The sequence below is a fragment of the Mytilus trossulus genome, chromosome 2, assembly GCF_036588685.1.
Source record: "Mytilus trossulus isolate FHL-02 chromosome 2, PNRI_Mtr1.1.1.hap1, whole genome shotgun sequence".
In the NCBI taxonomy this organism is placed as follows: domain Eukaryota; kingdom Metazoa; phylum Mollusca; class Bivalvia; order Mytilida; family Mytilidae; genus Mytilus; species Mytilus trossulus.
Genome location: NC_086374.1, coordinates 97,467,705 through 97,481,999, shown reverse-complemented (window position 1 = coordinate 97,481,999; position 14,295 = coordinate 97,467,705). Strand labels below are relative to the sequence as shown.

The 14,295-nt window shown below is 32.1% G+C and overlaps 1 protein-coding gene across 5 annotated transcripts in view; it reads left to right on the top strand.

Moving 5' to 3' along the window:
* LOC134708480 (F-box/LRR-repeat protein 7-like) overlaps positions 1-13,241 on the top strand; it is a 65,406-nt gene extending 52,165 nt beyond the window's left edge. For 3 of the 5 annotated variants that reach the window (XM_063569043.1, XM_063569042.1, XM_063569044.1), the window contains 2 exons: positions 8,534-9,433; positions 11,778-13,241. In XM_063569043.1, the coding sequence (XP_063425113.1) occupies positions 8,534-9,433; positions 11,778-12,511 (1,634 nt within the window). In that variant the 3' untranslated portion in view covers positions 12,512-13,241. Of the gene's footprint in view, positions 1-5,264; positions 5,669-8,106; positions 8,307-8,533; positions 9,434-11,777 lie in introns of those variants that run through there. The other 2 variants (XM_063569045.1, XM_063569046.1) reach the window with 2 other exon arrangements.
* The last annotated feature ends 1,054 nt before the right edge of the window (positions 13,242-14,295 follow it).

Sequence of the window (14,295 nt, the reverse complement as noted above, 5' to 3'; positions counted from 1 at the left end):
TGTGTCTATGCATATACTAATAAGAAATTAATTTCCATATAAAATGTACAAAACCGTAAAATTGGATATAAATGCATATGCATTGTTATACTGATATTGATGTCGCCACATATAAAAAGAACAAATGGTTTTGGTCGAGTACCATTTTGTCTGCTTGAAATAATATGTTGAGGAAGAAAAAATACTTATTGCAATAAAATGAATATAAATGCATTAAGAAGCAAAATGAAAGGAAACAAGATTTTTATCATTAAATTAAATCGTATGAAATACATCAAGTAAAAGTGATTACTGACACATAAACGGTCCATCAGAGATATGAACAAAGACCAGAAAACATAAATAAGCAATGTAAAAAGCGTACGGGCTTAACGGAAAAATCGACCGCTTTTATTTCTAGGTAAACGAACTTCTTGTCGAGATAATAAACTATATTCACAAATGTTAACAGCCCACATCTCCTTATTTTTATAATGCCGCATTGAAAATGTCGATCGGTACCCGGCATGTTGGAAATAAAAACAGTCCATTCATAATGTTTCAAAAAGCCATGTAATTTATCAGTAATAATCCTTAATGTCAACTTTAATCCGTGAAACGTGTCGACTTGAGCTTAAGCTACCGAAACTGACTCAGACAGAGAGAATGTAGACACAAGATAAACTATGGTACTATTATCGTCTAAGTAAACAAACATTCCATCGCTTCATATAAACATTTGTCTTCTGATTGAGGGAAATAAAAAATAATCTTATATCTTTTATTTGACATTTTCACTGTCGGGAAATATTTACTAGTTTAAACGTCAAAAGAAATTCGGAATTTCTCTTAAGTCAGTTGAGATACTAAAAATTAAAATGGACATACGGAATGTGATACAGAGAAAACAACCGATCAAAGAATAGAAAACAGCCGACGACCATTAATGGGAATTCAACACAGCGAAAAAATTCCCACCCGGACGGGGCCTTTAGTTGGCCCCTTAAAAAAATGAAATTTGTAAGATGAATAGTAGTGTCGTTATGAGAGGAACCAAGGCCAGTCTGACTTGAATGTGTATTTGATGAAGATTGTCATAAACATTTGCTGTTTCGGTATTGTTGTCTCTGTATATTTATGAACTTGTCTTTAAATGTTAGCATTATTACAAATACGTATTTAAAATGTTTAAATAACAAATCTGTTGAGCATTAACCTACAGGTTTTTGACTTTGTTGTCGTTGAATGTGTTTTTATTAAATTTAAGAACTGAGCTTGTTTTGGGGTCATTTTTTGAATGCCATAGTAAGTCCAAATTTTATTTGTTAACAAAACAGAAACTAACAGAAACGCAGATAACAGATGCCAGTTATGTATCGTAAACTATATGTATATATGGCTTGTAATTGAGTATATGTATATTTGAAAAAATAAGACATAAAACTTTGCCTTTATCACAATACAAAAGTTCACCTTACTTCAGCAGAGGTTACCGCTCCATTTGGATTCTACTCTCCACTAGTGGAAATTTAGAATTATTAAGAACGGGCTTAATTCAAACTGAAAACTATTGCATTTATGTAAAAATAAGTATACACAGGCCGCTTAATAAGGCTACAAGACAATAACAATGTAATGTGTTAGAATAATATAGTTATTTTATGAATAACTGCCTCAGTAGTATCAAGCAGTGTGAAAAAAAATGAATTTAAATATCCGCGCACCAAATTTCGTTTATGTAAATTTTATTTCCCATAAAAACATAATGTGGTTACTTCCGCTCATAGTCTACTGTATAAGACTTAGAACTAACAGGATTACCTATACGTTGGTGTGGTCTGTCACACAATCATATACGTCTATGTTGCTATAATATATCAATTTACTGAACGTACAGAATTTTAATCGGATAAAATTAATCATGTGAATGTTTGGAATGATCTGAATGCTGTCTTTCTGAAAGTTAAATTTAACGGAAACAAATATTTGACGTAGGAGGTTTTACATAGTTAGAAGTTTCGTATTTTGTTTTTTGTCTTGCTAAGGCAACATCTTAGTTGATAATGTGACGCGACACAACAAACACATGTCATGAAAGTTTTCTTTTAAAATCGTGTAAGAATACTTGTTTAATGCCTATTTTATTGCTGTAGAGTGCGTTTTAAAACTGTTTCCATGCGAATTACCTAAAAATAGTATGTAATCATGTTGTTCATGGACTGAAGTCCTCATTTTTACGTTTGTACGTCAAAGAAATAGAAGTTTTAAAAACTGACCTTCGATTAAATCCTATTTAAAAATTTAGTACATTGAAAAGGTAAATTAAATCAGTTTTTTTTTAATAAAGCGGAAACGAAAACGATTAGCACTGTATACATTTTCAACTTAATTAAGAATTACTTCTACAATCCTAGTATTTTTGATATTGTCAGGGAATGATGTATGACAGTTAAAGGAAATGTATTTTTCATTTTATAACACTTGTATTTCTCTTAAAGTTCTATTGATTATCAGGGGAAAACTTGTACGTACAATTCAAGCCATATTGTTTGTTTGCGGATACGAACAAAATAACAAGAAAAACATATATATAGAAGCTTGGCGAACCTTAATGAGACACAACTTGAAACCTAAGACAAAAAGGTTAAAGCTGTCTAAAGGTTGAACATGTTGAATACACCTTTCATCTGTTATAAAATCTGGGTTTTTTTAAATTTTGAAACAGAAAAAAATACCGATATTTTGCCAATTATCATGTTTCAAAAATATGATTTGTTTGTAACTTTTTGAAATAAAAGAGAAAGAAAGATGTTTCATGCCATACCAAGGATGGTTAACAGGGAGGAAGTTATTCTTTGAAATTGACGAGACGTTCTTAAAGGTGTGTAACCGCACCAGAAGTGAAAACCACTACGAGGTTATCCATTGCATACCAACATGTCGGTACCTCTAGCTAGGAACAACATAATTGTTGTACAAATTTAACCACTATTCGCGTGTCTTTTCAATAAATGTTTATTGATTTAGACATTATCCATTATAGAATCAGTTGAAGTTTTAAACTGTTTCCGATATCACAGGTAGATAAGATATATTCTGTTAGTCTCTCTATAATCAATTAGCCCAAAGAAGGAAATCGATAATGATGATAATGGCGGTATATTTTACATTGCGTCAGTGAACCTAAGGGACTTTTTAAATGATTAATTGATATCTCTAATGGCTAGTATTATATCTTATTGATAACATGATTGTTGTTTGGTTAACGTCCAGTGACAAATTTTATTTACATATAATTAACGTTTAACGATAAATCAATTAGGTAGGTTTTGCAAAGTGGGTCAATTGGAAAAAGTCATGAAATTTTGACTTCACTAGGAAAAGAGGGTATCTTGGGTTGCGGAAAGTGAGGTTAGAGCATTTATGGGCTCATAGCAGTTTAAGAATGGGTTATTCAACATACAAAGATTGGAACATTCTAAACACTGAATTGTATGTAGCATCCTTATTCAGGACCAGCACATACTAAGAAACAAATACACATCTTAAAAAGTTGATCTAGAAAACGAACAGACAATTATGGCATACTTTTATAGGTTTTCGGTAAAATACGGTTCTGTCTACAATATTCAACCTACATTCTTTGGCGAAGGGTTGTGGCTAAGGTTCCAGATTTAAACAAAAAAAGGTGCTTAGGTTCTCAATTTAAACAAAAGTTGTGAAATTAGGCTCTCAATCAGAATGTCCCTCCCTTTAATTACCGTAGTAACTATATAGTCAACACAATCATGATAACCCTTTTTGATACTCATGTTTTTCCAAAAGGACGCGAGTGGTAACATATTTTAATTTGCTTATCCTAGGGTTCAATTAAGTATAAAAGAAAACATACAAATTTTGCAATTTTTCTAATCTTGAAACGAAACGAAAAATATACAGTTATGTTTTATTTTGAAGCTGTTTTCCCAGGTAAAAGATAAAGTTTGTTTTTCTTAATCATGCTTTAAAGTTTGTTTTAGTTATCATTCTTCAAAGGGGAACCCTGTAACCTAGCGATCTAAGTTGATGATCGACATTTTCAAAACAGTTTTAAGATGAACTTGCATAAAATATAAAGGTGCATTTGGTTAATTAATTCACAGGCTGGTAACGCAAGAATCTTCATTCAGATCATGGATTTGAAAAGAATCTTAATAGTATATTTTGTTAAAAAATTGCATATTGATGATCAGTATGCAGCGTTTGCGTATCAATATTTAGATTATTCACAATGACATGTCGGATTAACATTTATGAAAATGACAAATTGCAATCCAAATTAAAATTGATATAGAGAACATTAACCTAAAATAATCAATGCTTCGTGTCTTGAAGGAGTATATCACTTCCGGAGCACCTGAGTTCACCCCCAGTTTTCCTTGGGGTTCATGTTACTCAGTCTTAAGTTCTCTGTGATGATTTTTGAGAACTATTGTTTTTATGTTGGTCTTTTCTTATTATAAACCATGGCGTTGTCAGTGAGTTTAATTTCGACTTTTCGAGTTTGAATGTCCCTTAATATTATCGTTCGCCTTTCCCTCTGAAAATGCTTGTTTTGTATGTAATTCTATGCTTGGCTAGTAAAGATGTTTCTCAAACACTCTAAATCAGCCAAATCAAATTTGACATGCGTTGTACACTTATGATTACTAACTAGCACTGACAGACAAAGTCACATATGTCCAGAGCATTCGGTTCTGATAGGTCAGAAGTATATCAGAAGTGTAGTAGAGACTCAGACGTGCAATCTAACTAAACACTACACATAAAATAACTTTTATTTAAAATGAAAAATTGAAGTTTATGTGACATCTTCGTAGCCTTAAGTTACTGTCACTTTTCTCTTTTGTTTTGTAACTTTGTTTTGTAATAATAGAAACGCCATTTGTTTTATGACAAATTAAGAACCGTAAATAGTCCTTCGCGTGTTGGTCAATGTTGGTATTTCAGGATTGTCGTAAAAACAACACATGACAAATGTTAAAATTCCTTTATTTGAATACAATGCCAGTAGCAGAAAATTAAAGGCCTTCTCTATGTAATGTTTCTAAAAATAGCCTTTTCTAACAGGAATGAAGAAGAAAATTGACCTCTCAAGTGCCGAACAAACTAATCTTGGTATTAACTAATTCATAGGAAAAATGATATTTATTTAATTGCTTAGTTGCAAGTAAATATTTTCTACTGAAAAATTAAATAACTTTCAATTGACTGGCTAATAAAGTGGGATTTGAATAGAAAGAGTATCTGTATTTAAATGTCTAACCTCCTTATTTAAAGCTTTGGATAACTATATGGAATACACAGTTGTTTTTCATTAAGATCGCAGGCTCAGAAATAATTAAAAATCATAAAAAAACTAGATTACAAATCGTTCTGTGGGGCCGTATTTTTGTTCAAAATTGATTGTTTGAGATTTAACGAATTCTGATGTGTAAAGAAAAGTGGCTTTTATTCAAACGATGATATTTATACTTTGAAAATTCTGATAACGTTTGAAATAGTATAAAACTAAGTGAAGAGTTTACGTGATAGCGGATTAATCAAAGTTCGTGATTAAAACAAACATTCGGAATGAGGATGCTTGTGATAGGAAATGATAAACACAATAGTCAGTGGTGTTTCCCCGAAACTTCAGTACTTTTTTACAGTAAGTTGTTTCTAATTTTAGAAAAAGGTGTCTGTGTATGTACTGATAATCATTTTTTTGTTTCCGATGTAACTGTTTTTGGCATCTGACTAAAGATTATACTTTGTGAATTTACAAAACGTATTATGATTTGTATTGGTCTTCAACTTTTTGTTGTTAGTATGAAAGAATTAGGATAATTTGAATAAGTTGATATGCTTGTATTTGGTTTATTTGAAAAAGACTTAAATGTAATTGCTGTTTCTAATAGCAAAACGTGTAATGATTGATATGTGACTGGAATTTGTTTTTGGTCAGCATCACAGAATGACGTTGACCGAATTAAATTGAAAGGCCCTTATTCGGTCTATATATTTGGGGAAAATGTTGACGTGTCGTGAAAGCTTTTTTTTCTATACGAGTACATGCACCTCATTGAATGCTAATATATGTTAAAAATTCTTCATTCCCAATTAAAGGGGCAATAAATTTAAAATTTTGCATACTATGTCAAAACAAACAGTGTATTTGAACGATTTCCCCAATCTTTGAATTAATTATGTCTTATAAACTAGTAAACATCTTCACTCCTATTGAAATATAGAAAACCACACGAAGACATTTGGTAAAAACCCAACAAATATCATTGAGTTATCGGCCATATATCAATTTGCCAGAGCAAATATATATTGTTGTTTGTGTATGCATTTCAGGTGTTTAGTCAAAACTCTCCCCTTTTGCCCATTAAGCTTTAAGGATTTAATAATAATATTCCAAAGCACGGATCGAAGTGTGATTTTGTACAATGAACCATAGAGTTTGATTGTATACATATTAATAATTTTGACATAAATATAATTTTATGTGATATTTCTGACATTAAATGCTGGAACAAATCGTTTAATATTTACATACGCGTTTTCGGTAGTTGACCCAGAGGTTGATGTTCTGCACAATAAAGTTTCTATGTAAAATATGTAAGTAAATATAGGAAGATGTGGTATGCATGAGTGCCAATGAAACAACTCTCCATCCAAATAACAGTTTATAAAAGTAAAACATTATACTATTTATAGGTCAAGGTACGGCCTTCAACACGTTTGCTTGTAAACTGTACAAAAAGGCAGTTTATTTTGTTGGTATATATTCAACATGAAATTTTAGAAATGTCGGTATATAAATTTGACACTGTCAGTGACTAATAGGCAGAATGGTGGTTTCCCACGTTTCGTAGAGAAATATAACGGTTTCTGTCCATACTGAAATACGATGATCTGAACAGGTTTTTTAAAAAAATACTTGGGATTTGTTTTCAGATAATAAAAGGTTTTATTATTGAGTTAAAGTAAACCCACTTCGTCAAAGCATCTTCTTTTCATAATAAATTTTACCATGTCAAGTAGTCGTTCATTGCATAAGCTCTTGTATTTCATGACTATTATAAATGCTTTAACAATCTAAACTCTGACATGTTAGAACATTTGACTTTGTGATTGGTTTTAAAAGTTTTAAAAGGGATTAAAATATCATATTTGACTTTTGTACGATTATCAAATAACTATTTAAGAATTTTTTCAAAAGATTTCTAAATGTATTGAAAATCATAAATGAAAGCTTTTAAATCATATTCTTCAACATATTTTTATTCCAAAACATCGGAATTGTTTGACTAAGCGAACCATTGGCTAAGCCCTCTAAATGATATATACAATAGAAAATTATTGGTATCACTTTTCTTTGTATACTTTGGCTTCATTTCTTTTCAGTGATGTTAAAGTTAAGTAAAGCATTCATGAAGATTAAGTCATAAGTTTTCTACAGGAAAAACTATCAGTATAAAAGGGGTCTTTTTAATTTGAGGAATGAAAATGAATAGAAATAAAATATATGGCGTTGTTTGTGTAATTTACTGTAGATACTTGATAAAACGTTTTGTTCTACACGTGTCGTTTCTTTCGTTTAGAGGTTTGCAAGAGGGAGTATGTCCGATTTGAAATATGGTGTTCGAACTATATTTCATATGGTTGTAAACTGGTAGTCTCTTTCAAATATATGTTTGAGGGCCTCACTGCGACTTTGAGATATAAATCATAGATACGAGCACTGTTGAAATGCCTTTGTTGTTTTGGCATGTACCTGCAGTAGTTTTGTGACATTACTTATTATATACCATATTCTCTCTTAACCACTATGCTTTAGAAAGTGTGAAAGCATATGGATATGATCATAATTACAGTTCCTTGTACACTTACTCCAAATTAATTCTCCCGTCTTATAATACTTTCGAGTAAACCTAACCAAAATACAGTTTTTCGGCCATTTTGTTCTATGACGTGGGCCAATGCATATAACCATTTATTAACTGTCCAAAGTTTCTATACCTATATCTTTGTATCTTCTCTCCTGTTTACATGATACAAACTTTGAACTTTGATAAAATATCCACCGACGTCCATTTTTACCTTTGATACCTAGGTTTAATCAAATTGTAGTCAGAATTTCAAGTGTTTTGATCTGTTTTATCTATATTTGCTGACTAATATAGCATAGTTTCGTATGAAGCTTACAAAATTCATGCATAGGTAATAAATTTTAATTGGAAATTTCAACTGACGATTTTGAATGAGATACAATGGACTTTTACGAAGGAAAATTCAAGGTAAAATGACATGCTATACGATTGATACATACAAACATAAGTTTTATGTCAAATTTGTTCGATATTAGTTTCATTGTCACGCGTGCACTGAAAAATTGTTTAACAATGATAATAAGGAAGCATTTGTTATTGTAAAGCACATATGATGACGTCAGTCACACAGACGAAAACACAATTCTAGCTATGTTTTATACACCGAATTTAATCATATTTTTTTTATTTTACAGACCCGAATCAAACTTGCACCGACTCAATAAATGACTCGTCATCAGGATTTGCCTCTGATGCAGCGAGTCATACATACTCAAAGACTAGCATGTCGACCTTCAAAGGAAGCTGCTCTGACAGCAGCGAATCTGGACGGGTATCGTGTAGAGAACCATTGTGGTCAGGGACAAAGACTCCTACACACAGAGAACCTAACCATTATAATCCACGTGACCTAAATATGCAATACAGAATGTCTACACCGTCACCAATGTCTCATAAATCATCTTCGTCCGTGAAAACAACATCATCTAACCGTTCGTCCTCAAAATCATCCCACATTTCATCACACAAACTTCCAACCGCGCCACCTGTGATAAGTTATAAAAATCCTGCATATGAATATCAGTTAGATAAACATATTGAAGAAATTCAGTATAATATTAAACGAATTGAGCTTCAAGACGGCCAACAGTACATTTCATCAAAGCCGAAATCACGTCACCATAAACCGTCTCTTTTCGACTTAGTGACAGATGACGTCATTGTGAACATATTTTCAAACTTGCCAACCGATCAGTTGTGTCGCTGTTCTCGAGTGTGTAACCGATGGTATCGGTTGTCATGGGATCCGTTACTATGGAAACGCATTGTTATAAATAGTGAGAAGATAAACGTTGATAAAGCATTGAAATATTTGACAAAAAGACTAAGTTACAATACTCCCACAGTGTGTGTGATTGTGGAAAGAATTATATTGACTGGTTGTGAAAAGCTAACTAATAAAGGATTACATACGATAGCGAAACGCTGCCCAGAGTTACGGCACTTGGAAATACAGGGATGTGCCAATATTACTAATGATTCCCTCTTTGAAATTGCATCTTATTGTGTAAACCTGGAATATTTAGATACTACTGGTAGGTACAAGTTCTTTATTGATAAACAATTATCCGAAGGCACCATACACGTCGATAGAAACCCAAACTCAGCGTCACAGTTGCTAAAAGCACCGATTTAGCAACCTATTTCTGGATTCAGATACTTAAGTCACATATCACTTTAGTATAAACAGCTCCCTTTTAAAAGTTAAAATTTAAGTTTTATGTTTTAAATGTGGTTTGATACTTTCTTTCGGAATCCTTGTAAAACTTTGTGAATAATAAGATGTGGTAAATTATGATTGCCATACCAGTCTATAAAAGACCAAATGACAGAAATTAACACCTATAGGTCACCATATGGCCGTCAACAATGAGCAAACTCCAAACGGCATAGTCGGCTTTAAAAGGCCCCGAAATGACAAAAATAGAAAGAATGTTTTCTTTAATAAATGTCTCGATAAAATCTTTAAAATTGCTCTTGTAAAAGGGAAAAACGTATTCTTTTCTTGCCAAGTTTCCTCAAACTCTAAGCTGACGTAAATGGTGATGATTATTGCTATAATACAATATCATTTAGCTGAAAACCTAATAAAAATATGTCAAAGGAAAAATTAACATCTATAAACGTTTTCTAGACCATTGAACATAATTAAATTTTGTATTACCTGAGAAAAGAAAAATTAAACAGAGAAAAAGGAGTCGCTTGTATATTACAAATCACAGCAACTGGTAATGAAGTATAAAGGACAAATATCAACTTCTACATGTTCTATGTAAGACTCATGTTATTTCTATTTCCGCCAACTTTTACTAGTTTTTCTAGGCACGTCAAAAGTAAGAAAGGCCATAAACATTATTTCAGTATTATCAAAACAAATTATAAAGATTTTAAATAATATTATGAGCTTCTAATTACAAAAAAGAGACTTTTCGATTTTAATCGTTTTAGTTCAAATAGAGACTATTCCGTTTTAATCGGGTCTATTTTTGAACGCTAAATTTCAATGTATCTTTCAGTTTATCGTACTATTTGTTTTGAACGATTTCTCTCTCTGGGAAATGATAGAAAGACCAACAATTTTATTAGAAAGGCGATTAACAAACATGTAATTTAAAACAGTTATAATACTTCGAATTAAACTGATAGTTTCTTCAATCCACTTATTATACGAGACTAAACGTACACGTCTTTGTATGTTCTTAAAGAAAGCTTGTGTAACATATTGGATCATATAGACTTCCCTATAACAACACAGCAGTCGTGTATTTAAATGATGGGAGTTAATCCAGGCATAAAATGACTGTGCACAATAACAATTTTGAGATAATTCACGTGCGATTAATCCGAAAATAATACCATCTTTCTTTAAATACTCCGAAACAGTGGGAAGTTGACAGTGAAAATAGTGTAAGAAGTTATTTGGTTCGTGATGACATGACTATTTATTCCTTTGATGCCTAAATTGAAATTTATAGAAGCATTAATTTTCATTTCCATGCATTGGTAGGCGTGAATCAAAATTTAACTCTGAGGGCAACAATAACTTTTCATAAATGAACAACATTTTTGATTACATTTTAGAAATTTCATGCATAGTTGCTCCTTGTATGAGGTCTTACATTTCATCATGTTCATCGATGTGATTTCTAGCACACCATGTTTTGCTGATAAAAAATGTAACGCAAAGCTTATAGTTTAAAAAAAAAGAAATCTAATGCAGATATTTGACACAGACGCATTTACAACGGATGTGTTAAATCACTATAAGATTCAGTATAAAAACTTTTTATACTTTAAAAAGGGATCAAACGAAAAACCAGAAAAAGTCGTGCATTATCGTATGGAATTTGTTGTCATTTTACAATTGTTCAAAAAGGGATGAAAATGTTCCATCTATAGCAATATGATACTGCTTTGCATTGTTCGACTTTAATTTAAGTCTGCTCTGTCCATTTTTATTTGCTTTTAGAAACCCCCTCTTTGTACCAATTGTTGCATTTGAATTCATGCAATGTTCATCAGCATATAAGAAATGTTATCACAAAACAGAAGTAAATATAAACACACGAGAATCCTTATGGTTGTACATCTATCTGACCATCGTGTAAAGTAGGCTTCAAGTACATCATACTAACTTTTTGTTGTTGTTGAAATAGTGGCGTATTTGTTAGATAGTGTCTTTGGGTAACTATCTACTGATTTATATCCCCTTCTTTACATACTCGAAATTCTAGGAATGTTGAAAGTAAAGTAAAGTGTTAGATTAATTGATGCTGCTAGTGTATCGCCAACGTACATTGCATTCTTAAATGCGTTCGTTTGTTCCCTTATTTAAGATACGATCTTTGACTAAACGTTTCTTTTTTATTTCAATTGCAGGATGCCCTTGTGTTACAAGTGTTAGTCTTACCACTCAAGTATTAGAACAGGCCACAGCACACCATCTTCGACAAATCTACCTCCGCTTTTTGGACATGACAGATTGTTACGCGCTGGAGGACGAAGGACTACAAACACTTACTCTTCATTGTACTCAATTACAACACTTGTATCTTAGACGATGTGTGCGTATAGGTGACGCTGGCGTTCAAGCCATAGGTATTAACTGTCCGTATATCAAGGAACTTAGCATTAGTGACTGTAGAAAAGTAACCGACTACGGAGTGTGTGCACTCTCGAAAATAGGAGACAATTTAAGATATTTAAGTGTAGCAAAGTGTGATAAAGTTTCTGACGTAGGTGTAATACAATTGGCTAAAAATTGCCGGAAGTTACGTTATCTAAATGTAAGAGGATGTGAAGCTGTCTCAGACGACGCCATGGATGTTTTAGCACGAAACTGCACGAAACTCAAGTCTTTAGATATTGGAAAATGTGATGTAACGGATGAAGGTTTACAGGTCCTTTCACATAATTGTTCTCAACTAAAGAAACTAAGTCTTAAGTCTTGTGATGCAATTACAGACGACGGTGTAAAATGTATAGCCAAGAAATGCCGCCATCTTGAACAACTCAATATTCAGGACTGCCATCTGACAGTAGACGCTTACCGAGCTGTAAAACGTTACTGTAAAAAATGCTTTATTGAACATACAAATCCTGGTTTTTATTAGCAATATATAATGACTTGTATGATTGAATAAGGGAATGGCCTATCTCTCTTCACATTCTTTTTATTCTACTGATTCTTCCGGCTACATAAATATATATTTAAAACGTAACTTCTTCTTTTCTGCTCATAAACTGTTTAATATTAGCAGACATATAAGGTTTCCGCATTTCCCTCACTTATTTATGTAATATGTGAAGTCCAATCAGAAATTCAAAGTGATCTTAAACATAGTGCAAGTGAAGTAATTTAAAATGACACAATCCTCTCGATACGTCTTGTTCGCATTTTGGCAAGTACGACTTTTCGTCTATTTTACACTCTATTTTAATCTTTTTGGTAGGTTTTAACATGTTTCTGACATTAACAATGATTCTGTTTCAGTCTACTAGTATATCCTCAAAGAATTGCGGATGACTAAATGATATTCTGAATGTAAATTCCACCAAATTTCATAGTGTTGAATTTTGAAAAATAAAATCCCCCCTATTCTTAAGTTAAATTATGGCTCTCTAACAGTAAATTATAAAGCGAAAACAAAGATCGTTCAGAACATCAGAGAGATTTGAGCATTCCCAAATGTCCCGGTAAGCATATATTCCATTTTTATGTATATTTTATCATGTATAATCTACAAGAATCATTATATATTATTATTATTAAGTTCTTGTGTTGATTGTTTTTGTTTTACTAAGTTATGTTTGTTACAACAGTGCTGGAAAATAAAATATTAAAATAAATTTTATACTTTTGTTTCATTTATCAAACCCGACTTCAAGGAGGGGGTTCTATACTGCATGTTAAGTAAATTAACACACAAAAACATCGATTTTCTAGGAAAATTCAAAACGGAAAGTACGTATCAAATGGCAAAATCAAAAACTCACTCACATCAAACGAACGGATACCAACTGTCATAATTCTGACTTGGTACAGACATTTTCTTATGCAGACAATGTTGGAATGAACTCGTTTTTATAGCTAGCTAAACCTCTCACTTGTATGGCAGTCGCATAAAATTCCTTTATATTGACAACGGTGTTTGAACAAAACAAACAGACATAGATAAAAAAAATGAGGGTAAAGCAGTCAGCATTATGTTATAATCCTAATAATTTTAAAACCAAATAACTATGTGAAAAAGAAACACAATAAGGCATATAGACAAAGCATATAAGCAAACATGAAAGACAAGTTTACAAAAACTCACTACAGCACAATAACACAATGACGGGATGTGTATGTTCAAAGCCACGCAATATGTAACAAAAAAAATCAAAAAGTCATATAGACGAAGCTCTTTAGCATAAATGAATGACAAGACTAAAAATGCATTACCATGATAAACAACTTCAGAACCCAAGAATCTACACTTCAACACCGTCGTGTATTATTTGGGAAGTTGGTTACGGAATATTTATCAATAAAGAGTTGGCACCTTTCCATGATTTTATTTTAGAAAAAGGAGACATACCTCATGTTCGTCAACTTTCTACTGATACACTGCATACTGACATTTTAAAAACTCTTGAATGTCAGCTGCCAGCTCTTAAATACCAAATAAGTTGAGAAATATATATCCCATATGGTAGTGAAGTTGGTATATAGCCTAAAAGGTAGGGAAATTGATAATTTAAAAAAAACTAAAATCGTCTCGTTTGTCATATATTCTTGTACTGAGAGAGGGCGAAAGATACCAGAGGGACATTCAAGCTCATTGAAAGAAAATAAGACAGCGCAATGGCTGAAAAGAAAAAGACAAACAGACAAACAACACTACACAAGACA